This window comes from Rhodnius prolixus, unplaced genomic scaffold (genome assembly GCF_049639745.1).
Source record: "Rhodnius prolixus isolate KJV_2025 unplaced genomic scaffold, Rpr scaffold_1, whole genome shotgun sequence".
Lineage (NCBI taxonomy): Eukaryota > Metazoa > Arthropoda > Insecta > Hemiptera > Reduviidae > Rhodnius > Rhodnius prolixus.
Window position 1 is genome coordinate 51,701,013 of NW_027411581.1, and position 27,954 is coordinate 51,728,966.

General features: G+C 34.8%; 1 protein-coding gene across 2 annotated transcripts; it reads right to left on the reverse strand.

Annotated features, from left to right (window-relative positions):
* Positions 1–27,475, reverse strand: LOC141461784 (uncharacterized). Of its 2 annotated transcripts, XM_074143115.1 has the most exons (3): positions 27,314–27,475; positions 25,415–26,111; positions 1–1,014 (listed from the first exon to the last, which is right to left on the reverse strand). In XM_074143115.1, exons 1-2 carry the CDS (start codon positions 27,466–27,468, stop codon positions 25,424–25,426), a joined length of 843 nt encoding a protein of 280 aa, XP_073999216.1. In that variant the 5' UTR covers positions 27,469–27,475; the 3' UTR covers positions 1–1,014; positions 25,415–25,423. The 2 variants fall into 2 exon arrangements, with proteins under 2 accessions (XP_073999216.1, XP_073999224.1); XM_074143123.1 differs by lacking the exon at positions 1–1,014 and having other exon boundaries at positions 25,411–26,111.
* Positions 27,476–27,954: the final 479 nt, after the last annotated feature.

Here is a 27,954-nt window from a genome sequence, read left to right on the forward strand (position 1 = left end):
GGTGATTCTAAAGCTCCTTTGCATCAAAACCGTCCGTTCCCTCACTGTTGATGATAGCAGCCATTCTTAAATGCTTCGGGACTTTTTTCTTAAAGTTTCACAAGATTACGATGTCACTTTTCCCCAAAAAATAATCAAAAAATAAAATTAAACAATCGTCATTGATTACAAAATATGAAACAACTGTATCTCACACTTTCTGTTTCTATTTTAACAACAAACGAACAATAAGCAATAATAAATAATGTCAAACCTCTTAAAAATTTTGCAGTTTAGTGGTTTTCAAGTTCATATATGCTTTTCACTTTTACCTTAATGGATAATTGTACCAATAACATCGTACATGGATGGCCATTATTCTTTAACTGCTGGGTAGGGGCTCAAGAAACTACCAGGTGACTTATTCCTGTGGGTGAATTATTAACTCATCTTTATAAGTTTTGGAATAAATCTAACTTATTGACTGACTCGGATACAGCAGTGTGGCCAAACCCCAATCAGTCTTTAAACTAACACTTTTTTTTAAGAAGGCTAGAAATTTAACAAGTGGCGAATGCAAGAACATAAAGGCTAGACATAAAGGATAATCAATGTTTCTATTCTTGTCTGGAGATCCTCCTGCGTTTGAGCAGCGAAACTTATGATCTACAAGGTAGTAGTTATAGAATGGTGTTTCTGTACACTAGCACAGAACGGTGTCCAGAACAAATGGAAAAAATGAAAGTGTTAATGAAAAAAATTGATGGTACCGAATTTAAGAAAGGGAGAAGGAAAAAATTCACTTCCCAATCAAGAAAAGAGACTTCGTTGGGAAGATTGAGATGGCTTGACCTTGAGGAGTGAATGTCGCCCTCTGATAGATTGCCTAATAAGGTGATGTGTAAGTGGCCGGAAGGATCTAGACATGGCGTCGTCCATTGGCTAAACGTTGAGAAGGATGATCACCGGTGATGCTATAAGAGATGAATAGCAGACTCTTTTAGATGAGGTTCAGCTCCTGCAGGACTGCAACATCTGAAGAAGAAAATGAAAAATTAATTATTGTATCTGGAATCAATTTTGCGATTTATGTATTAGATTGTATTTTATGTAATATTTAAATAAAATACAATGATATAACCTTTGGAATTATCAACAAATTAACTTTTAATTTCATAAGAAAGCCGAATTCTTCTTTACCTCTTACATTTTTCTTACCTGATACATTTAAATTATTGGAAAAAGGAAAGAAAAAATATATGATTTACTATTTTAAAACAAATAATTATACTTTAATGCATCTCACGCATATAATTAAATCATTTACGTCAGATATTTTTACAGAACATTGTGAAAAGAGACTTCATTTTCCTTCTCCACTATAAATGATTGTCTTTCCACAAGGAAAGAACTTTGTAAATTTTCTCAAAGTCAGAAAAATTAAATTGCAATAGCTTACAAACAAATTACTTCGACTTATGTTTAATAAAGTCTGACATTCAAAGAAAGAGTTCTTATTGCTTTTTAGAACCGCCTTCAAGATGCTATTGGTTTTCCAGATGTGTTATCTTAGAGTTATGCATGGAATTTTATTCCGTTTAAATAAAGATTTCTAAGAAATGGGGATGTAAAATGACTGTACAGTTTATATGTAAATGGCTAAAGTGGTGTAGAGCATTGTAAATAGGGCGTGGTTTGTAGTTGTGCAGGACAGGATTGTCTTGTGCTGCTGGTATTGTGTCTAAGTTGTGGCTGTTGTGGTGGATGTGTAGAGCGAGAGAGTTTGCTTTCAATGGGCTTGTAGTATACTACAGCGCCACCGTGGCAGGAGTAATGCCATCAGCTATACAACAGCTAGAGCAAGAGGAGGGCATTGTAGCCTTGGAAACCGTCAGACTGGCCGTGCTGGCGGCTTTCGATCGATCTCCCGCCTAAATGACGTCACAAGCTCCTTTTCTCTCGCTCTTCTGGCTAGCCCTCTCTCTCACAGCTCCTTTAGTTAGCCGGCTGTAAAGCGCGGGAAGACCAAGGTCTTCACTCCTACCTTGGCGCAGACAAGAGGCCAATAACTCCCGCCTTTTTTGTCACTACTCTACTCCTCGTCTATTCCCTCCCACTACCATACTTGATTAAATGTTCCCGCGCATTTTTCCCCCTACTCTCTTTAAATAACCTTCACCAACATTCCTCACTCCGTTGGAGTTTTAATTTAAAAACATAGTTTTTAACTTTTCTAACCAATTCATTCCATTAGAGATGGTCCTTACAGGCCCTTCAGAATGAGGCCTTCAGGGTGGGGCTTCTTGGTGGCTTAATGCATCGCAGCTTCCTTTTGATTGGTATTTCTAACATCCATTGATACATTTTTAATGTTTTAAACCCTTGATTTTGTATCTAGAACTTTTTAAACCTTAAACCATTGTAGGCCTAAGATATAAGCTTGCTTTAAAAAGCCAATCTTAATGACTAAATGCTGAGAAATTAAAATAATTCTTTATCGCATTCGGCTAAAGAAGTTGAGTCAATTTTCTAGCCTAAAACGGCTGAGTTAAGATGAGTGAAAGATATCTTAAGGCAAGAATAAACATTTCTTGGAAAAATGTACGTATCTCTCTTGAAATAGTGTTTTAGAATTGACTCACTCCACGAGACTGCGTCCATTATCCCCGTACACTCCTATATCCAAAATCGTCTGCTCAAACTCCTTTCCATCCTAGACTGCCATCCCAATCCACTCTGCCGCGTCATAGCCTCCTACAGATCCTTTTACAACATACAGACACAGAAGACTAACTCTCTACACTAGCTGCAGGTTTTCCTCTCCTTTTTTCTCTGCATTCCAATCCTCCTCACCTAACTTTTCTCTTTCTTCACTAGATTAGAAGGTTGATATGTATAATACATTTCATTTACACTTCTGTATTTATATTATGTATGTATTTATTGTAATAAATATTTATTCTATTCTATTGAAATAGTGTTTTGGAGTGGAGAAGGTTTATTTGTAAGTTGGAAATGGTAGTCTTGGCCTTGCATGTCCTAAAACCATTGAAAAGAACAGTAAAGAGTGAGGTTTTTATAATGCAGTTTAATGTGTTTTGTTTTGTTTTTTTTAGAAATGCGGTTCCCAGAAACTCAATTTTTTCAAGACGCTATTCTGAAAATTTTACCAATTTGACTGATCCCTAAACCAAATTAGCCTCATCATATACAAGGAACCGCTTACCACCGTATTAGCTCTTTAGTAGTATGCTGGAATTGTTTTTTGGAATTTCTAATTTTGTCTGGAACAAAGAGCTGTTTGAAAACGTAAACTAACAAGCAAGTAATATCTTTCGTGAAACACTACCCATCAGACTGCCTTATCAAGTCAACCAAGCAACATTCTTTTTCCTCATTTTATTTCATTTTGGAAGGTTTTTATCCAGGGTGCAATCTTGTACATTCATTTATGCTCAATCAACTAAATCCCGCCATAATCCTTTCTGAAATGTTATTTGCAAACCCACCTCCGAGTATTCAAGTGTTAGTCCTCAAATTCTACCAAATAAATTAACCCTAACAGATTCCATTACATTACAATCGTCCTAAAAATTCCTACCCGAAACCCTATTTAACTGCCTAATATAGTCAACCCATCCGTAGTCGTTATGTTGATGTACTTGAACAAGACGTCTTTACTTCACAGTTTGATTCAAATAAGCCTAGAACTTTACCGAACCAAAAAACGTACCAAACTCAACAGAATAGAAACCCAACATTCCAAAATCCACAGTGGAATAGTCGAAGTCCTTTATAAGATCCCTAACCACATAGATTCCTTTCTTTATGCATAATCCTACAAAATACAGTCAGGCAGACTTTTCCACGAGGCAACTTTTAGGCAATCCTGCAAATAACAAAATAATTTGCCATTTACAGAAAGGATTGTAAAAATAAATTTACTTTTTATCGTTTGTTTTTCACCAAGATCGGAATATCTTTTGGAAATGGAGGAACATAGACGGACAACTTAATTATATTTAAAATAATACTTTAAGGAACCTTTTACCTTCAAAGTGCATTCTTCTAATCCTTCGGAATACTTCATGTCTAATCGCCAAAATAGTTACTAGACAAATTTTCTAATATTTTCCAACTTTAGTAGAAATTTAATACCTTAGTAATATATCGTTAAGTAGCTGGGAACTTGATAAAAAAAAACTTAAGATGTTCATTTTCAATGTAAAAGTCCGCTCGATAAACATTCCGCTTTCATGATCGTAAACCGAAGTGCAACTTTTATGCACCCATTCGTTCTGATTTGATGAGGGCAGAGAGAGTGTAATAAAGCTTGTACACACGTGCGACTTTTAGAAAACTTGTTAGGGCCGTCTCCTTTTTAAATCAACTTTTTTTTTCTTTTTTTTTATGCAATCACTCTGATTAAATTTGGCAGTGCTGTAAGATCTTGGGGGAGAAGGTTTATTATTTCAAGCTTCTTACATAATTTATCAAATAATATGACTGTCAAAAATGAAATCATACACTTAACATCTTATTACATAAACATTTAGGTATTATTTTATAATTTATTTATGTAAAAAGGCTAGTTTTCCTAAAAGTGGTTTTATAGAAAATGCGGAAATATGTTTTTTAAATGTGTAACAAAATCTATTAATAGTTTTAAACTAGATAAATTTTGTGCGGTACTGAGAACAGCCTTAAACCACAATTTCCCAGTTGACTACAGCCAATCTAGACCAACCTAAACTTTCCTTCTTATCGGACAGAGACTAATTTAAATGGTTTTTTAATATGGATAAAAAATTAGGCTCGCCTGCAAATAATTCATTCTATTAATATGAATTTTCATGATGCTAAAAAAGCAGCTGTGATGGCGGTGCCTTTACGATTGGCACAGGTTTTCTCATCCCCACTTTTGCTGCGAATTTGCGTTCGTGTTAAACTTTTAGAATTGGGTGTATCCACTAAAAATAAATCAGCATAGTTAGGATGGAACCTGGTACTCAGACATTGCAGCCAAAAGAAACTATTGTTTCAGCCTTTGTAGGTTCTTCTTTTAAAAAGTTCCAGGACCATTGCAATCGATTTAGCGCTAGGGCCTTCTCTAGACTTAAAATATCAAACACCTAATTTCACAGAAATGGCCGTTCAACATAATTACACAATACATGAGGTCGTATTTTCTCCTGTCTGTACACATACACACACACACACACACACACACACACACACACACACACACATTTATTGTATCCTAAGGCGTTCAGCTTGATCCGGGTAATTTCGATCAACGCACCTCGTGGAGGTGAACCATTTGTCCCTATTCGCTAATGGAGTCAGCTCGTATCTCCTATACTGGACTTTGGTAACTACTTTTCCAGCTCAGAAAACCGAAGTCCGTAGATGGCAGTAGTATTTCCCGGAACAGCCGACAAATTGTCGCCACTGTCACGGATATTGTTGGGACAATCAGTCCTGATTAAGAGCAAACTAGCACAATGAACTCTAAACTCTTGTCACTGCTTGCTCTTCGTACAAAAACCAGAGTCCTGGAGGTGAAGGGAGGACATGTAGAGCAGCTATTTCCTGCCTCCAGAAATAATTTGACGTCTTCTGGAAGTCCATTTTCCCCTGGAAGACCCAAGTAGAGTTGAAATTAGGAGAGTGCCCCCTTTGTTGCTTTCCTATGACCTTTTTTCTTTCTTTCAGCCGTAGTTTGTCTAAATATCTCTTCTGCTCTATTTGCCAACATCACCACGGATGTGTACCCTTATCAGAGACTGTGATACACACGAAGATACTATAAAATAATTTTTTTATATGAAGGATTTTTTATTAGCGACTACAAATTAGCGACAACTATGTCACAATATTGAGAAAATATTTTAAACAATTCGAGTGAATCTCAGTCGCCTAAACACTCGATGTTACAATAAATGAAATATTTAATTTTTGCTACTGTTTCTACCCTGGGCTAAGTGAGCTAAAGACAGAGGTAACTCTGGCGTGCTTACCGCACATTCCTTAATATCTGCCAAGCTGATCACATTTTCACGGACTGGCGCACTTAAGGTAAGATTATACCATAATAATCTGATCACAGAAAAAATGTATATGAATGAAATTAATCAATTAGCTTATTATATATCTAGTAATAAAGACCTATATTGTTTGTACATAATTTTAGTCGGAGAGTGAGACGTTGTCCTTGGTTAAACTGCTCTTCCCTCTAGCATATCCAGCCAAAACTAAATGACGGTCACGTGTACGAGGGTCGTTTGAAAAGTCCGTGCAAAGTCAGAGAGATAGCACCACTGGCGCGTATCGAGGTTATGTTTAGTTAGTAGCATCTCTTGGAAGAACACACACCAAGTTTCAGCCAGATCGGTCTATTTCTTTGTGTTTGGCATTCGTTTGAATCGAGGAAGTTGACTGATTTTCAAAAAATGGACGAAAAAGAATTTCGTGTGTTGATTAAACACTACTTTATGAAAGGCAAAACGCCTCAGGAGACTAAAGAGAAGCTTGATAAACATTATGGTGACTCTGCACCTTCGATTAGAACAGTTTATAAGTGGTTTCAAAATTTTCGGAGTGGCCATATGGACACAAGTGACGTTGAACGTTCTGGACGCCCTGTTGAGGTTACTACTCCAGAAATCATTGATAAAATCCATGATATGGTGATGGATGACAGACGAGTGAAGGTGCGTGAGATTGCTAGTGCTGTGGGCATCTCGAATGAACGGGTACATAATATTTTGCATCAACATTTGGACATGACAAAGCTATCCGCAAGATGGGTGCCGCGATTGCTCACGCTTGACCAAAAACGAAATCGTGTGAAGTGTTGCAAGGACGGTTTGCAGCTGTTCCAGAAGAATCCGCAGGACTTTATGCGTCGTTTCGTCACTGTGGATGAAACATGGATACATCACTACACTCCTGAGACCAAAGAACAATCTACGAGTAAACAATGGGTTACCAAGGGGGAATCTGCGCCAAAAAAGGCGAAGACCGTTCCTTCGGCCGGAAAGATTATGGCGACTGTCTTTTGGGATTCGCAAGGAATAATCCTCATCGACTATCTGGAAAAGGGTAAAACTATTACTGGTGCATATTATTCATCGTTATTGGACCGTTTAAAACCAAGCTGCAAGAAAAACGCCCTCGATTGGCCTACAAAAAAGTCCTTTTCCATCACGACAACGCACCAGCTCACACCTCAGCAGTTGTGGTCGCAAAATTAATGGAAATAGGATTCCAACTCGTTTCACATCCCCCCTATTCTCCAGACTTGGCTCCCTCGGACTACTATTTGTTCCCCAATATGAAGAAATGGCTGGCGGGAAAAAGATTTTATTCAAACGAGGAGGTGATTGCAGAAACGAATGGCTATTTTTCAGACTTGGACAAATCCTATTATTCGGAAGGGATCAACAAACTAGAGCAGCGTTGGACGAAGTGTATAAGCCTAAAAGGAGACTATGTTGAAAAATAAAAAAGGTTTACCCCAAAAAATTAAGTAGTATTTATTTTTGCACGGACTTTTCAAACGACCCTCGTATGTCTGGCTGAATATATTAGTTATATTTTTTTATTTTTTGAATTAATATATATATATATATTTCCTCTCGCTAATCCTTTAATTCTCACTTCTCGACTTTTTAATGTTGATCTTCAAAAAGAACAGAGGAAAATACTGTAAACTATTTCACTTTCATTCATTTTCTGAGTTTGTTGTGAATCTGATATAATTGTGCGAGAATTTAACCTATAAATTACATTATCAGCTAAATTAATAAAAGTAAGAAACATTGTGGGAGTTAGTTCCCCCCCCCCAAAAAAAAGCTGTTAATTGTTTGTAAAACATGTAAACAATATTTAAAAGTCGCTAAATTTGAATTTAACTAGTAAATACGAGCCTAATTAAATTACAATATCTGCCATATTGGATATTAATAATTTGGAAATGAAAAGATGGCGATTTTAAGAACAATACCTGGAAATATTGGAATGCGGCGACATTTGGCTCCACCCCTCTGTACTATTTCTATTCTATCATCTATTTAATATACGTTTTCTTATTTAAAAATAATATCTTAAATTGAATTCATCTCATAAAAGCATGTTTCAGATCAAAAACAAATTGAATTTCTATCGTGTTGCTTATTCGTTATTAATTGCTTACGAAACTAAGAAAAGAAATATGTATTCTAGCACTTAATCCAGTTAAATCCAGTTGTTTTTTTGTTGGGGTACATTGGATGATTGCGATTTATATCTAGCGGAGCCACACCCTAACAATTTACACTTTCCTTATAGTGGTTTTTGCAAGCCGTTAGCAGCTCTCTTACTTCTCTGTATTTCTATTGATTACAACCCTTTTTTTCAACATTACAAAAAGTAAATCAACTGTACACCATTAATCAGGTTTCTAATACAATTTATTAATATGGCAGATTTAATTGTTTAACTAATAATTTAATTACTCAACTTTCTATCTGGACAGGATTTTTATCGCAGTTGCTTGCTTTTTCTTCTTAGGAGAGAGTTATTATTATCTATTTGTGAATAATTTTAGATTTAATTATTTAAAAAAAATACACATTCTGAAAGTTGATAAATCTAATTAAAAAAGTCATATTACAAAATTGAATGATTTTTTTAAAGTCCCTTTTTAATGATACGATTTGAATTATGTTAATTAATAACGTTTGACGATGCTTTGTGCCATTTTATTTCTCATAAACCTGAGAAATTATACTAGTGCTGTTCTGAACGCTGTTTCAACAACGCTTTCTTATAAGATTCCACTTTTAGTTATTTTACAAAGCTAACTAAAATGTACTTGATAATGATCTTTAAAATTTAAAAGATGGCCGTTTGAATTTATAAATTTGAGTGACTTTCTAAAACAATCTACAAGACAAAAAACCGGTTTGGACATATGGACTTATCGAGCTGAAGGGAGGAGAGTTTTTAAATACCTAAATATTGCTTGATTTCAGTCGTTTTAGTTGTTATTATGCAAAAACATATGATAGACGCACTTTGCTGTGGATGAGAGCTAATAGCAAATAGCAATAGCACAACAATTATTGATGCTTCCGTAACCAATTTGCTGACAACGACTTTTACGTATAATCTATCCCTATCAACGACTCAAGCCACACTACCAGACCAACCAGTACGCAGGCTGAGATAGTCAAGAGATCTTTCGTACTCGTACCAGACAGAAACTTAGATTAAATTTTAAACCAACGCACAAATAGCAATTAAATTCTGTCATTTATATGTTAACAAAAAATAAATAAACATTTAACCAACACAATAAACTCAGTTATAACAATTCACCGAACATGAAATATAATAACTTAAAACAATGGCAACACTATTTAACAAACAGTAATTTCCAATAAATATTCGATAGATTTTATTACTGACTATTTCAAAGTTTTATTGATGGGGAATTTTTTTTTATTTCTTTCTGTAATGTGTGCCAGACTGGCGAATGGGTTAAAGGTCATTTATTCATGACGGAAGTGGCAATATTAAAAGTTTCCTTTCCTGAATTCTCAGAAATTATTTAACATTCCCTCCTCTATTAAAATAACTGTTTCTTTTCTAATTAGTTTTTCAATAATTAATGAAGGAATGAAGGACTCTTCTCGATTGTTAAGTTATTTCTCTAATTTATAATTCAATTATGCAATTGTGGTAGGAAATTAACCATAGTTTGCCAATAATAAACTAAATAAATCTGATAAGAAGCTACAAAGACTATTGCATCTACTAAACACAACGCAATTAACAAATTGTTAGTTCTAGATCTACTTAAAAACCTATGCCTATCATGCAAGTACCGAGCTACCCCTATCATGCAAGTACCGGGCTACCCCTATCATGCAAGTACCGGGCTATCCCCAGCATGCAAGTACCGGGCTATCCCTATCATGCAAGGACCGGGCTATCCCTGTCATGCAAGTACCGGGCTATCCCCAGCATGCAAGTACCGGGCTATCCCTGTCATGCAAGTACCGGGCTATCCCCAGCATGCAAGTACCGGGCTATCCTTATCTTGCAAATACCGAGCTATCCCTCACATGCAAGTACCTGGCTATCCCTATCATGCAAGGACCGGGCTATCCCTGTCATGCAAGTACCGGGCTAAACCCAGCATGCAAGTACCGGGCTATCCCTGTCATGCAAGTACCGGGCTATCCCCAGCATGCAAGTACCGGGCTATCCCTGTCATGCAAGTACCGGGCTATCCCCAGCATGCAAGTACCGGGCTATCCTTATCTTGCAAATACCGAGCTATCCCTCACATGCAAGTACCTGGCTATCCCTATCATGCAAGGACCGGGCTATCCCTGTCATGCAAGTACCGGGCTAAACCCAGCATGCAAGTACCGGGCTATCCCTGTCATGCAAGTACCGGGCTATCCCCAGCATGCAAGTACCGGGCTATCCCTGTCATGCAAGTACCGGGCTATCCCCAGCATGCAAGTACCGGGCTATCCTTATCTTGCAAATACCGAGCTATCCCTCACATGCAAGTACCTGGCTATCCCTATCATGCAAGGACCGGGCTATCCCTGTCATGCAAGTACTGGGCTATCCCCAGCATGCAAGGACCGGGCTATCCCTGTCATGCAAGTACCGGGCTATCCCTATCATGCAAGTACCGAGCTGGACTCCATTCATACTCTAAACTTGTTTTATACCCTAATCCATCTTATCCGTCCAGGCTAATAAATACATTCGGACTAATACATTCTCGTACTCCGTACTAAAAGCCTAATCAATCAAATTCCAACTATACAACTAGCATTCAAACTCAGTCTCAAATAGCCACCCACAGAGTACTGGATATCCCTCTAACTCTATCTTTCCTAGTTCCTACTGTGCCCAATCTAAAAAATAAAAATAAATAACTAATAATTAAAAATTCAACAAGATTTGCTTTGACTTAGCAACATTCAATGTCTTATGTCTGCCTTAAATTGGAATTTATTTGAAAAGTAATTTAGTTGTCTTTGTAGCGATAGATCTGTAAATGAGATTAAAAAAAAAATCAGACTGTTTTACAGAATACCTTGAAAAATTAATACGGCAAAGCCACAGGTTCACTTACCTGCAATTATCTTAAAAGTCAGGATTTTAGCAAAGCACAACAGGTTCAAACATTCGGTGCTTTTAACCGTTATCAACAACAACACTGTGAGCTGTAAGAAGCTCCCAGGAAGAAAAAATCTTAAGGCCATCTGATGGGTTTGAACCCGTGATCTCCACGTGGGATACAAACAGCTGAGTTCTCCTTCAGCCTAATAATACTCCTTATACACCTACTTCTGTCTTGAAAGATTGCCCTAGCTGTATAAACACATTCCAAAAAAATATCTACATAACACAGAAATACCTCTGACTGATTAGTTTTCCTGACGTTTTGGCTAATGGAAGGGGAAATTGCTACATTCATCGTGGAAACCCACTCAGCTGATTATTGACTTCAAGTAAACTTTTGAAATGACAGTACACTCTCCAGTCAATTAAATGATTATTCAAATGATTTAGTCAAGGAAAGAATAAATATTAGAAGGTGAATAGAAGGCCTAAGCGACGATGTCTGATCGTAGAGTGTTGTGGGCGTATCTGATAGTTGCAGACTCGCAGACGTTTGCTGACCCACTGTCTGCTCTCGACCTGCCCTACTGACTCGCCTACTCGCCCCTCTAATCATCTCATCCATCTCCTACCATTTATTACACTTTACTCACTTATTTATTTGTTTATTTATTCCTTCAATTCCTTTGTTTTGTGTGAATTTCATTTTTTACAGCTCTTAATTCATAAGTTTTACTAATTTTTTGTTGACCTCACAATATTTTCTCGATTTTATTTCAAAAATGTTATTCAAAAATCTTTGTTATCCCCCCAAAAAAATTGCCCTTACAATAAATTTGTAGTATTTATTTATATATTTATTTTCTTCTTCTACTTCTCTTCCATCTTTACTTCAGAAATTTTGAGAAGGCTAAGCTTTCAAAATATACAAATATGGATTCGAAATGCACGAAAAATAAAAAGTAATTTTTATAGAATATTGGTCGGTAATTCTTCGACAATTTTACAATAAATTATATGTGCGCATCATCTTAAAACGTATAAACATTTTAAAAAGGGCAAAATTAAATTGCTTTTATAGATCCTAGAATCTCTTGAATTGTAATAACTTTCTTCTCTGATTGCACCTCATTAAATTGTCTCTTATTGGAAGCTAAGTTTTTTTTTAGGTAAACTTAATGGGAACATCGAACAAATTAATGAATATTAAAAAAAAAAAAAAATGCAACAGAATTGATTATAACTAACAATATTGCTGAATAAAAGTATTGTGCAATTCACAATAGAATAAACTGCAATTTCAAGCGTATTTTTTGCTTTCTCTCGCTCAACTGTAGTGACTCGGTTAAATTTTAGATTTTTTTTTTAGTTTAAAATTTGTGTGTTTCACCAGAAATGTCCGATTTTTTTAATCCCTTGATTCCAAAATAAGTGTTTGTTTTTTTACATATCGTCTGGGGTTTTGTGGGGTTGTGTTTGTATCCGAAGGTTTTTGATCAAAATCAGTCTTCCGGCTGAACCTCTCTACTGAATAGATTTCCCAGATTTTAGGGTTTTTTTTTCCTACGATTTTCTTTGACCTTAGTGTAGTAATTTTCTTTTCGTTAATATATAACTTTTATTCAGAATATTTTTTCGGGAAATGTCTATTAAGGGCACTTCTAGGCTTTCCTTCAAAGTTACCGTTTATTGAACGAGCTTTCTAGGTATATTAACAAGAAACCAATGTGAGACTGAATTTCTAAATTTGATGAAATTGGCTGACTGGGAGAAAAATATAGTTTTCCAAATTTTAAAATTTTGTCGCAACCAACTCCTACGAGTTTCTTTAAATTGTTTATTGTCAACAATTTTATTATTTCAGCAATTTTTCGATCGAAAATTCGATTTATAGTCGTTTTGCAAGAGGAGATAAGTACATTCCTTCTAAAGATAAGAATTAAGGTATGACTCAAATTCTTTCCTAGTTTGAAGAAAAGTAGCGAGGTAGAACTTGGAGAATAGAAATAAGAGAAACTAGAAGCCCAGAATTTTTAAAATTTTATTTAGGTAATAAAGATACCGAAGCCTCTTTAAACTGCCAACAGTAATTACAGACTCCAACTGCAATACCATAACAACTTGTTAAATTTAAAATTCTTTATTGTACAACTGATTGCAGATTAGTATTCCTGAATGTGTTACGTTTCTACGCTATTCTATTTTTTTTTAAATATAATAGATTAACCTTTATATTTGCGAACCTATTTGACCCTCACGGTTTACAGTTATTAAACTATGAGATAACCTTTAAGAGAAACCTTCGCCCCCCCACAAAGATTTGCTTACGAATAAAAAAATTAAAGATAATTTATGAAGGCAAATTTCGATTTTTTGTTTTTTTAAAGGTTGACTGAAGTTAATTGCAAATTGGTACTCACGCTTGTTATTATTTACATCTATCTATACACATTTCGAGTTTTAAAAAGTAAAATTTCACTTTATTTATTATTTCTATAAAATTGTCAAAACAATACGTAAATTATATTTCAAAGATTTATTTCATAATATGTTAAAAATTGTTTTATTATTGATCAATTAATTTGTATTCTAAAAGAGCCTTTTCTTTACGGTTATTAGTCTTCAAATAGATGTAAAAGATTTTTTTTAATTAATTAAAAGAGGGGTCTAGAATCTTTTGATGAAAGAAATAATTATTAAAAAGCAACAGATTTCATTTAATCAATGAGGATTAATCTCTGAAAGCGATGGAAATAACAACTCATTTACGGAGTCTGAAGTGGAAGCCGAGGGGGTGTAATTGGAGCTTTCTAAAGGGGGTCCTCTTTTATAAAAGAAAAAAATTTTTTGTACATATTTTAATTTAGACATACATGAACTTTATAAATTTTCACAAAACCTAAGTTGGATTTTGTTGTATTTATCAGTCAAATTGAATATTTCTATTGAATTGAAAATACTTGTAAAGGTACTTTGATAAAATCAATAGTTTCCTTATACTTATTAGAAGATATTGAAAAAGTATACTTAAGTGAAACAATTTTTAAACTTCAACAAAATAATCAAAAAAATTTCATTAAAATTTTCATGGGCTTCCTCTTTATGCAATCCTTTTAACTTTTTTTTTCAACTTTGGATTTTTAATAAACATTTAGACCATTAGGATTAATTTATTAGCTTAATTAATTCACCTTTTTTGAGTTTTCCTTTTAAGTTTGTAAACACATTTTATTCAAGTTGATCTACAACTTTTAGTATCACTTTATTGATGGGATTTTTCATTTTTCCCTAAGTTCTTCGAAAATTGCTACTAAAAAAAGAAATCAGCCTAAAAGTGTCCTTTCTATGAGGTGAGGGATTTCTGAATCTGGATAATGTTATGGAAATGCAGAGTTTAATAAAAATATTTAAAATCTCTATAATTATAAAAATAAGATCAATTTAAAGAAAAAAACATGGTCACAACTCGGCGAGCAAGATGTTTCAGAGAACTGATCGCGTATCAGCATCGGTTTGAGGGCGTTAGTGAATTTAAATATCTAGGAGCTGTTCTCACTAACAAAAATGCGGTAAGCCGAGATATAGAAAGTAGAATGGTGGCCGGAAATAGGTGTCTGGGAGTGCTAAGGAGGACATTAAAACTGTCCGGTAGGACAGTTGTATAAGGGTTGTTCGTCAAAAACTGCACGAAAATGTAGAACGTTGAAAAACACCCAACTTTGACATTCTATAATAGATCCCTTTCAAGAAAGTCCAAATTGACGATCTACAAGTCAGTCTTTAGACCCGTTGTAACGTTCGGCTCGGAATCGTGGACGTTGAGGCAAGCATGACGAATCGAAATTGAACGGCTGGGAAAGAAAAGTGTTAAGGGCGGTCTATGGACCAGTGTGCCAAGATGGAGCCTGGAGGTGCCGAAAAAACGCGGAGTTAAGAGAGTTGTACGGGGAAGAGGATTTAGTGTCCGTCGTCAAGCAGGGAAAGTTGCGGTGGGTGGGACATATGCAGAGGATGGAGAGTGAGAGAGCACCACGAAGAGCGCTGGAGGATCACCCTGGAGGCAGTAGACCGAGAAGGAGACCTAGGCTGCGTTGGATGTGTGATGTGGAAGAGGATCTCCGGGAGCTGAATGTAAGACAGTGGAGAAGGAAGGCTTTGGATAGAGAGGCTTGGGGTAAGGTACTGGCGGAGGCCAAGGTCCTACAAGGGCCGTAGTGCCACAGTTGAGTTGAGTTGAAAGAAAAAAAAAAGGCTGTCTTAGGGAAGAAAGAGCTGAAAGCTAACTGACAAATTCTAATCCAAAAACTTGTTACTGCCATCTTTATTTACCTTAGTAAGTTTGGCTTGTCATTACCGAGGAAGTAGAGTTATGCATTACACCTGGTTTCTTTCTTTACATTTATTTAAATATTATGATATAATGAAGGTTTCTGGTAATCAGAATACAGAATCTAGGTGAAAAGTTAAAGGGATAACACTAAATATAGTGTTCAGCAAGAAAACCTTATTGGAAGTCAAACTGGAGGTATGATATTAAAGTGGGAGATAGGAAGGAAACGAGTCAGTTATGTTTGCAGAAGGAACTGTACATGTGTTGGGCAGTGTGCGCGTGCGTCCGCTAAGCTATAGTGAAGTTCAAGGGAGTTTAATGTTAAATATGTAGGATGTTATTAGTAGGAGAGGGGCGGACAGTGAACAAAGCTCTAGATATGTTGTGGCTGGTGAATTGGTGGCCGGAGTTGGCGTGGCTAGCAGAGGATCAGGCGAGAGAACGGCCGTCTAACCTTGTCACACTCTCCGTCTCACTCAGTCATCCCCGCTCCTACTTCGGCCACATATTTATTCATAATTGGCAAAAGTATTAAAAATCTAATTGTTCCTATTAATAGAGGCTTTTTGAATTTTTAATTAATTAATTATCAGCCTTATATGCAGATATACTCATCATCAAAGAACATTTTAATTCATTCTAACTTCAGTTCTTTTAATAGCTAAGAAACATTAAGAATATGTTTATGCTTAATTTTATAACAGTTCGGATCCTACCAACTGAAGTAAGACTGTGGTTAAAATTGGCTTCATGCAGTTCCGCACATTTTCTTTCACCAAAAAAGCCTTCATTCATTAAAAATGTCCAGATAAATGATTACAGCATCTCTAGCATCATCCAAGTTCTGTTTTATTTTGAGCCTTTTCTAATTCGTCCTAGAGGTACACCAAATCGTTCTTAACATTAGATACCTCACAGAGGAAAGCCAGTCACTTCTTCACAAAGCTGGTATCCTAGCCTTAACAATAAACAGCCCTAATCTAAGCCATAGGTTTATTGATGCCATGGTTTTAGCGAACCCGTAAGTAAACAACTCTGGCTCATCACACAGTCCTAAGACGTCCTAGAACCACCACTTGACTCTAATGAGATACACAATAGGGTTGATTGGATTTGGTTTTTAGCCTCTCTTTGAACAATAAAACTAATAATAATTACTGAATTAAGCCAATATCCGGTTCTGTAATCCAATCCGTAACTGTCAACTGATTCCAACTGTAATCCAAGTTTTTTCATGTCTTTTTTTAACTTCTTCGCTTTTCTCTTTCATATTTATGGAATTTCTCTTATATTTTGTCTTAATTTCTTTTATGACTTCGTTTGAAAGGGATATGCTTATCACACATTGTAAAAGCCCGTTGCATCGTTTGGATTGTTGACCATAACAAGGTAAACTAAATTGTGAAAGCCTAGCAGATTGCTCCAATCAAGATCAGTTACTAGCAAGTTGTTGATGGCAATATGTGCTCATTAAGAACGGAAACATAGGGTGAAAAGTCCAGGAACGTCTGTCAACAAGTCAAGGCCCACCAACAGACTGATGCTCTTCATGTTTTGAAGAGGTGATAAGACCACGAGCCTTCTTATACACTTCTATGGTCTTTCTTCTTTATCCAGAAGTGGAGCAGTTTTGTAATTGAAAAAATGCATGTTATAAGTTAATTTTTCACTGGAGATAAAATGGAATAACCAATCTTTTAAAAACTATTTTTGTTTTTGTAGTTCTAAAATAGCCTCATAGTAACGATTCGGGTCTACCTTCAAAATCAACTAAGAATTTTACAAGAAGAAAATACCATTATTATTTGATTGATTAGTTTGAAATTTTATTATTCATACTCATAAGTGTAAATGTTATTATTCATAAGTCAATTTAAGTGTAACAGAAGCATTATTTTTTTTTATTATTGATAGTTCAATAGCTTAAAGTAAGCTTTTGATTCCCACCAGAACTTTTGAATTGCTTAGATTGATTTTTCTGTCCCTAGGTGCGATTCATAAGGCAAGTTTAATCATCATCTCCATTATCTTTTCTGAACGGATTAATATTGAACTGCTGTTCCACCACCCCTATAATTGTCCATAATTCCTAGTTTAAAGAAAAATGAATTAAGCAAGTCCCATCTGCGAGTAAGGATGTTATTTCCATAATAACTGGCAAAAATTAGCGTGGTTATAATAAGTCATTAATAGTTTAAATTATTTAGCGCACAATAATTTTGTTTAAATTTATTATCTTGTATTATCTAGAATGAACAAGCATTTTCGTTGACTTACAGATTGGTTGAGAACGTTACATAATGACTGCATAAAGTTACAAATCTTTCATTCATATTTTACTTCTTCAAAAATTGGTGAAAATACTCAACTAACGACGGAGAACAAAATTTTTGTTTTTCAAAATGTTATAAATCAATATTTTAAATTAAACGTGGGATACTTGTTGAAACAAATTTAATAATAGTATTCAACAAATGTGGTTAGTCGTAAAGTTTACAAGTACTTAACAGTATCCTAAGTTGTTTCTTGAACATTTCCTATAGGATTTAAAATGTCAAAAGAATACAGGCGTTTCAATAATAATAATAAAAAAAAGAATTCAGTAGGGCGCACATGTCCACCTTGGTCTTTATCTCTTCAAATATTTTATTAAAATTAATTCTTCAGTCACAAAGTCAATTCTTACGACGACTTTTACGCATTGAATTATATAGTTTAGAAACCATTAAAAATTTAATTTAATGAAACGAGATTTTAGATCCGTTTCGGATTATCAGATTAGAAGAGATATTCAAATTGATGACTCCCTCTCTCTAGATATCACATTCCCAAGACAACTTGGGCGCCAAATATTTGATGAGTCACCCACAAAATTTATTCACTGTCTTTTCAAATTTATTTTGGCTACAATAATGAATAATATTTTAATAAATACTGATATCCCAATATTTAATCTTTAAAGTTCAATTTTTTTTTTTTTTGCATTCTTCCACGATTATAAAATCAATTCCGTCCCAATTTAGTTCAAAATGTTTCCGATTTTAAAGTTTCATTAATTCATTTTTCATTAATATAATTAACTCGACTTTCTGCACAAAATTATTAAATAATCCATGATGTACTCATTTCGAAAACGAAATTATTGAACAGGCTTTTCTAGATTATAATTTTGAGATTCTCTAACAAGTAATCTTACAAGTATTCTTCCTAAATTCCAACAATCCAAACTTCCTGTCTTATAAATTTTCTTTTTTTTTTCACTACATTCTCTCTCACACTTAGTTTTATGCCATTGCTGGAGGCGTTGCGGTGTTGGAACCAGGAAAGAACATTGCTTACCTTAAGAGAGAAAAGTATAGGTAAAGATTTTTCTTAAGTATGGAAGGATGTTCTCCAATTTTCGGCTAAACACAACTTCCGCCAGAACAGAAGACATCAGGAAAGTGTAGCGATGAAAGTTTTGACTTTCAACTATATCTTAAGGGAAGTCTATGAATGAAATAATGAGGGCGAAGTGTTAACGGAGTGGCAAAGAAGCTTTGTTTGTGCAAGGTCTGCTTCAGAAGAGAAGTGGAGTGCGTTTTCTTAAGTTTACCTACAAGGAATTTTCCTGGTGAAAATCGCCTAGGATACTGTTTTTACTTCTAATAACAGCAATCGAGAGAATTTTGGGTATTGGCGAAGACATTAATGTGCAAATATTTAAATAGGTTCAAAAGTAGCGAAATCATTTCCTATTAGAGTTAGATTGTCCAATTCCTTACATAATTCTACAAATTTTGAAACCTTTGAAAAGAAAATAATGTTTTAATACTTAAAACAGCAAACGTATCATCTGGAATACTTTTGAAATAGATATTAAGCATCATATATAAGGTATATTAGCAAGCTGTAAGTGCAGTAAAGATCGTGAGGAGAAAGTTGGTTTTGAATTTAAATATTTTGCAGATTAACGCAAGTGACAGGCGCAATGCAAAACAAGAAATAAAAGCTATCTGGTAAGAACGCTAGTGTTGACTTTTCAATCCTGCCCCAGTTTCGCCATGGACCTCGCCAAATATAACATTCCAGCTTTCTCTATATTAGATAATTGTGCTTCCACTTATCACTTACATTCAGTTTATTTATTTCTTCTAATTTTTATTTAAATTTAGACGATAATAGTAAAATTATTGGCATTGAAATACATGGCATATTAACAGTTACATTTATTTATTTTACCACGGAAAAAGGAGAGAGAATAAAGCTGAAGGAAGAAAGATTGGGTCAGAAAATAGTCTGCCGGACAATTTTTTGCAAGAGATTTACGTTAAGAAGCATTTGTTGTGGAATCTTTCTAATTTTTTAAAACAAAAAAGAAATCCAAAATGTACAAATTACATACAAATGTTCTCCAAATTTCCTCCAGTTAACTAAAAGATCTAAAAGAGTTTCTGTAGCATTTTACTACATTTAATTGATTCTTCAAAAAAATAGCGATAACAAAACTTGACATACGATTATACAAGTATACTCGTATTTGTACAAGTAATTCAGAGTCCAGTTTCTTCTAAAGAATAATATTAAACTTAAGATATTAACTAATTGCATTGCTCGTACTTGAGTAGTACGTTGGAGATGAATTTATGCATTATTAAGACTTGGTGTTGTTAAATATGGATACCTCCAAAAGCTCGTAAATGGCTCTGTTTACCCAAGGCTGGGAATGGTTTAATCATCATTATTGTACCAAAATCCATAATGATTTCAAAGTGTAAAATATTATAGAATGAAATTAGAATGTTCTTTTTAACGAATTACTGATGTAAATCACCAGAAAGACTATTTTCTCAATGAAAAACATTTCCTTTCTTTCAAAACACAGTAGGCAAGTATCAGGTGTACTTTTGGAAAGCCTCTATTTTTTTTATTTTTCTTTCATCTAATTGAAGATTCACCTTAAAATAACACCACTTGTTGGGTACATCAAAGTAAATTCATTCTTGGGTTTTAAATGATTTAGGGAGCTAACAATAAATTTCTTGTTACTCAGTTGCTTGCATTTCCAGAATTTATGTTTTATTTGTAAGATTGTTGCCACTGTAGATTTACACCTGCACATCACAAACTGTAATGTACTCTCGTTAATGACAATGCCTGTAAGTAGTTCCGATGGAGAAACAAATAATCTAAGTGCAGTTGAACTAGAACAAAGTGCTCGTACTATACAATAAGGTTGCAAACTCAGCACCAACTGAAATTGGTCATATTAAGGCAATGTTATCGATACATTCTACGGTCAAAAAACAATTTTCCATGCACTTTTGCTTAAAAAAGTCTATTTCTTTTAGGGTGACATAATTGTTCTTCTAATTAGTATAACAAATTAAAAATTTTGATGGTATTTCGAGAAAGTAATGGCTACTTAATTACAGGATATAAAAGTAAATAATGTAAATTATCAATTTCAATAAATTACAATTACCTTCTTTTATAATCTAATGCTATTTAATATTTTATGCTGTGATCTTCTGTACAATCGTGCCAGAGCATAAACAATATGGATAATACTTTTAGTAAAATAAGTTTGTCTCAAAAAACTTTAAAATTCACTGGCCATCACATTGATAACTTCTTATTAATCGAAATAACTTTACTAGTCCTTAAATATAAAACAACATTTAGTTATCAAGTCCAAGCCAAGGCGACATCAAAAGTAGATTAACTCATTCTTAATCGGATACAAAGTATTCTTTAAATTAATATCTTTCTACTTTTAAAATTATTGAGTAAAACTATTTTATTTCAACCCAAATTTTTATCTAGTTCAGAATAATTTGGAGAAATGTTTTAGTACATTTAAGAGAAATCAATTAGAATTGCAAGTTTTTCTTTGTACTCTGGATGCTCGTTCATTCTCGTGGTTGCGACTCCAAACGTTGGCTACCACTAAATTAGATGAATAGAGTGATTTGGCATTAGATTTGTCGACCACCAAAAAGGAACGATTGAGATAATTCAGTTCATAAGCAGACAGGATAAAAGATACACCAACCTTATAATAATGTAAAATATTATATTGCCAATAACACCTGAAGATGACCTAGTCCCTACGTTGAAAGCTCGGCAAAAATAAAAAAAAAACACGACTGAAATTGGCACTATTCTTTCCACCCTCTGGATTAATGATTCAGTCACCAAAAACAATGAACAATACGACAGAGATAAATAATATGTTGAATATGATTACTAGTTTCAATTTTAAGCCAACTAAACAGAGTCGCTTCTTCGTAGTTAAGCGGTACAGTTCTCTATTTAACTGCACAACGACAAACTCATCAGAATTAGATGAGAGAATCCCTGGTCTTATAAAAGCGAACAGAAGAAAGCCAATTCCTGTAGATCTCCTCCCAATAGGACAGTTTCCTTGTATTTAGAGAACAGTTTGAAATTAATGTTGTGAAATTTCCAGATATTTCCTTTATATTTTAGGTACTATATTATTATTATTATAAAACACAAAATACTGTCCAAATAACTTATCATTAGAAACATTTACGTTTCAGTCGGTCAAATAGATAATTTCAGTTTCTACTTGGCGCCTGGCTATTTAAGTGGGGGCACCTTACCTTATCCTTGCTAAATTGACCTACATATTTTTTTTAAACGATATTTAATGTCTTGAATATCCTGTAATTATTACTTTTTAAAGGTGTTTATTTCATATACACAAAATGAAACAATATTTTTTGTTATTACATTATTTTTTACTTATTATTACCATCTCTAGCAGCATTATGACAAATAATCGCAATTGGTTCAGATATTCTAAAATCTGATTTCCCTGAAAATTCATATGTAGTATATATGTATATTTTTTTATCAAGATAGAGTTTTGTAATTTTCTCACTTTAAATTACTCAAAAGAGGGAATTGGTAAGTTTAAGTTTGACATTGGAATCAGGGTCAGTTAATAAGTTTTCGTCAAAGTCCGTTATCTGGAAGTACAGTTACTAAGCTCAATGAACGACATTTTCCAGAAACTGGAGAAATGGATTTCCGGGATAATAAGCTTCCTTTTTCTTTACCTTTTATTTCTCAATTCCGGTTTCAAAATCCGTACAACTTTACATATGGATTGATCACCTTGAGCTGATCATAAGACTTAACGGCTGCAAGGCCGCCTGGCTGTCCTAGAAAATGACAACCCTGGAATTAATTATTACCCGTCTTATGTATCTCGGTAGCACGGACATACATACAAAGCTAGCTCCGCTTGAAAAACTGTTGCTAGCCTTTATAGGCTGACCAAAACATCAAACTTGGTTTACCCCTGAACAATACGACTCCCTCCAACTTGGATCCATCAGAGTACTACACTGAATCACCTAGCACTGACCTCTCAGCCACTTTGTCCAAAATAAAAACTTTGAATAGCTGGCCAAAGATGTACTTCGGAATTATCCTGACCCAAAACCTTGTCCGCTACTAGCTCTCCTGGTATACACCGCTGTGGATGGATCTGATAGGCGCTTGCTCCTTTAAAAGCCACGTTCCTACAAATCTTAGCGGGTGCAGTCTTCATGGCACCTACCTTCCCTGGAACTTAAACTCTATCTTTTCCCATACTGGCTTTTTAACCTACCAAGAACTACATTGTTATTAGAACAATTATTAGTACGATATTTTTAACCATTGTGTGTAACGTTGTTATCACGTGATAACTCCTTGTCTAAAATATTTCTCAAATACTTGGTCCCCATGGTAAAAGTAGCTCTAATTCACCAGAGTGGGCTGCTTCAAACCATGTTATGGGACAACCTTGGTTTTATGGGGATACTTTCCCTCATCCCTAAATTTTCTACTTATCAACAGTTTCCTGAGTGATCTCTAAAATGGTAACTGACTTTAATCGTCAAATCGGCGTATACTAGTCAGTAGAAGCCCTCTGCGGGAAATCTAGTTAGGAGATCGTAGGCAAAGAATGTCCTCTAATAGAATTCTCCTGATGGACAGCCTCTCATGACCCTAATCTCTATTCGAGACGCTCGAGAGTGGCAACTTTCTCTTTACCCCGTCAGATTAATGGCAGGTATATCAGTGATTCCACCAACGACTTTGAGGAGTTTAAAGCCATATGTCTAGGAAGTTAGCTACCGCAATTACTCGGTTCCCAAGGGACTTTTGCAGCAGTTTATTTAATTTATCTAGAACAATTTTATTAGATTTCTCTATCTTGTACGAATACTGGTGATCATTTAGAGCAGTGGTTCTCAACCTTTCTTATGCCGTGACCCCGCAATACAGTTCTTCATGTTGCGGTGACCCCAAACCAAAAAATAATTTTGGTGGCTACTTTATAAATGTAATTTTGCTACAGTTATGATTCAGAATGTAAATACCTGATATGCATTATGTATTCTCATTGCTACAAATCAAACATAATGATTAATCACAAAAACAATATTTAATTATAACGGCGGGCGTTCCAGCTGAATAGCGCTGCTGTAGACGGTAGCGCGTCTTCTCAGCGGCTAAAGCCATCGGAAAATATGTATTTTCCGATGGCTTTAGGCGACCTCTGTGTTTTGGTCGTTTGATCCCCGCCGGGGTCGCGACCCACAGGTTGAGAACCGCTGATTTAGAGGGTAATTACTCAGAACTTAACTTCTTAAATGGCTGGCTATCAACTTCTTCAGGGAAGACAGAATATACAAAATTAAAAAGAAAAACATCTAAATAAATAAAGAGGCTTAAATAAAGAGGGAGGGCTCAGGAAACTTAGCAAGAGAGCTTAACTATATTTTCAACATTTTATTTTGAATAAAAACTATTTTATATGGTTTCGAAACCCGAGTATAGTTCAAACTTTGTGTTAGCGTTGTTCATAATATACGTATGAACAGATCGGCATATACTAGTCAGTAGAAGCCCTCTGTCGGCAATCTAGTTAGTCGTAGGCAAAGAATGTCCTCAGCAATGCTAATAGAATTCTCCTTATGGACAACCTCTCATAACCCTAATCTCTATTCCAGACGCTGAATTTATTTTCTTGAACATTAATGGTAACTATTCTTTTAATAAATAAACGTGTTTGCAGAAAATGTTTTAGTAAATAATTATAATAAGGGCTAAAGTCGGAGTGCGTTTCACCTCCATTTCTCTTATTTTATTTCCTCACATTCTATTTTCTTGTATATGAAATTTCATGCAATTTATTCATTCTTCAAGTTCAATAAGAAATGTAAACTTCTTGTCAAGTGTCTCCAGTAGTTAACTGAGCAGCTACTATGCTAAAACTGGAGGAACTAAAAAAGCAGGTGGTTATCCTAAGGCACAACGTGACCGGGCTAAGACCCTTTTCCTTTTTTTTCTTTTCCAAATTCTTCTTCTCTGGTCGTATTGACCGGTGGTAGCCTGGAGGCTTTCTTCACTATTGCTTAGACTCCATGGGTTAATGAGATGAGATACTTCAAGTCATTTTATAGGCTGAGATTACAGGGTGTATTGTATCTATTAAACAGAATTAAAAAAGGGAATCCACAAAATAGGTCTGGTTTTGTACATGATTTCCTAGTTAACATTGAGCTGGAAGTTATTCTTAGATAAATCTTTGGAGTTTTTGCTTTTTAGTCTAATAGTACAATTGTTTTCTCACCACAGAGAGTCACTTATTATTTCCTAACTACTAACTAACCCTCTTGATATGTTACCTCAAGTTATTATTAATTTCACTGCATTATGTTTATACTAAGCAACGATTTACATTATTTCATTTTTGTACTATAAAGCCAGGGTAGAGAAAAGAGAATTATGAAATATTAAATGGATGATTTGGAAAAAACTCGAGTATATAAAGAATAAATTGTAAACAATTGCAAATAAATAAATTAAGCTCATTAATATTAAACAAATTGTTCATTGACTTTCAATATCGACGCAACTTAAATTTAAAAAAAAAGAAAAAAAAAGAAAGGAAAAAATGGTAACCTTAAGCATTTAATTGGTGGTTTCTACTTTTTTCTTTTTGAATATTTTTCTAAGAAAATCGTTCCAAAGCGACTTTTTGTTGGGCTGCTTAATCGGCTCCTGTTTTGTTGAATGAGTTGAATCCATTCTTAGTGACACCGACCCTCCAGTACTGGAAGCATTCTCGTTTAATATTTCTGCAGGTGGTGCTGAGGGTTTAGTTAGATCGCTTTCATCTATTTTATACAAACTATTGAAGTACTTCGTTTCTGATTCACCGCTATCTATAATTTCCATAATATTGGTGACTTTATCCGTGCCTTTGAATTGGTTGCTGGTATCCATTAAGACAGTGTTAATGATTAACTGGTCCGCTGGAACAGTTACAGTATCGAACAAAGAAGAGTTATTGGTTTTATTATTTGTAAAAACATTCTCTGATACGTAAGTCAATGAGATTCCTGTGTCTTGGATTTTCATAGATTCATTATCCTCAACAACAGCGTCTACCAATGAACCTCTTTCACTGTTTTGACATTCTTCAATGGCCTCTGATAAGTGTTTCACAACTTCTTTTAGTGCTTCAGTTGCGCTATTCTGATCTGATAATTCTTCAATCGTTGGAACAGATGAAACTATTTCATCGCTGTCTGTATCAGCGCTTTCATTACATTCAATGGTTATTTCATCACCCTGCTGAGCTTCTGACGGAACGTTACTGAAACAAAACAAAAAACAAGTTGAATTATTAGATTATTTAAATAGCCAACATTTCTCTTTTCAATTAGAGTATTTGTCTTAGATAAAATATTTCTGCTTTTATGGAAAATTTGCTCTCTGTCATGGTATATTTATGTTCTCAGTTTCCTTATTAAAAAGAAGTATGGTAAACGCAAATGTCATTTTCATTGGAATGAAGTTCTAGGTTAAATCACTAAAATTGAAGTCGGTGAACCGAACCCAAGAGAGAAAATGGATGACTGAAATCGGTAACGAAGACAAGTACTACTGGCAATTGAAACAACGCAGCGCTACTTACAACATGCCTAAAAATATAAATCACCATCATAGAATCCAAGAAAACTACCGAGATTTTCTGGTAAATTCTAGAGGACGATAAATCCTGGAAAATCTAAGATACAGGAAAAGTCAGCTGGTTAGTAGTTACTGGGGGTAAGTTTGTGTGGAACCTAGACCCACAATTCAAAACGAAAATATGGTATTTCGTCTAGGGAATAACAGGGTAGCATTCGCGCACTTTCTGCTGGGTTTAGAATTAGAAACAGGAGCACTTTATAAGATTTTACACAATAATATTACGAATAATATTATGCAAATTAAGGGATTAACTGAAAAAGACGACTGTCTAGGACAGTAGAGTGCATTGTTAGGGGTAGAATAGATAATAAGTTATGTATAGAAATCACCCCCGAAGGTCCTATAGGGAAGTCGGTAGACCGAGAAGAAGGTGGGTTGATGAAGCTGAGGAGGATATTGCAAAGATGGGCTTAACTAGATGGAGGTACAGGATTAGTTAGAGAGAACGAATGGAAGGTCTATACGGCTGGAGAGCTAAAAAAAAAAAAAAGTGATTAACTGATACGGTAAAAGTGTCAATTAGAAGTGCAAAGAGATACATAATAGCAATGAGCAATCTAATGTTGTAAAGGAAGACTGATTAGAACAGATTAGATTAAATTATTGTGGGCGAAAATTTAGGAGGCTCTAGAATTATGTGCATTCTACTTTGATCAGAATTCTTGTTGTTCTAAAAAGCATGCTCTTCGCATAAACCACTATAAAGAGATCATTCTGGCCAACTATTGAGCAGCGGGGTTCTCAAATAGTTGGAAGCACAACTTATAAAGTCGATGTAATAACCTGAAGTGAACAGACAGAAGAATTAGCAGGAACAGTTACCTAATGGAATCGTTTGCAACATTCTCCGTCGAATCGGCAGAGTTCCTCTCCCGCTTAGTGATGCTCAGGGTGTTGTTTTCCATTCTGTTCTTTGTTTCTGCGTTGGTTATTTTTAATTTTGATTCTTGACCTAAACTTGAAAACCTATATAACATATGTTTATGTTATCAAAGAATACAATGCTAACATAATTATTTCATTAATAAACTTAAAAATAAATTATTTGTAAGAATTAATTATTTTTAGTTTACATATTAAATTGTATAAAGATACTACCAGAATGTTCTCATTCTGAAGAGATGTGGCCGAGGAGTATTGCAGTTTGCAGGGTCGTTGGACTTGACAATCAATACGTCTAGCCGTCTCTCTATAGAGAACTGCAGGCCTCTCGCCTTCAGCGCAACAGGTGAGATATCAGGCAAAAGGATAGTCAAGGTTCATCAAGTGTTACCACTTCGCCTGGTTTATTGCGAAATGGTTTAATTTAAAAGTGCATTCATCTTAAAGACGCTCTCAACAAATTATCAGCTAGCGCCTATCAAACACATACCATCCTTAAATAAGATTTAAGAATTGGACAAGAGTGCTACTAAAAATTAAAATAAGTTAATGGCAGTGGTTGATAAAAATGCTACTTCTAC

What these genes read in the sequence shown, in the direction of transcription:
- LOC141461784 (XM_074143115.1), bottom strand. Translation starts at nt 27,468, where the DNA reads ATGTTATATAGGTTTTCAAGTTTAGGTCAAGAATCAAAATTAAAAATA. An exon ending in GTTGCAAACGATTCCATTAG is followed by an intron (nt 26,112 to 27,313) that starts GTAACTGTTCCT and finishes GTTTTGTTTCAG; the next exon opens with TAACGTTCCGTCAGAAGCTC.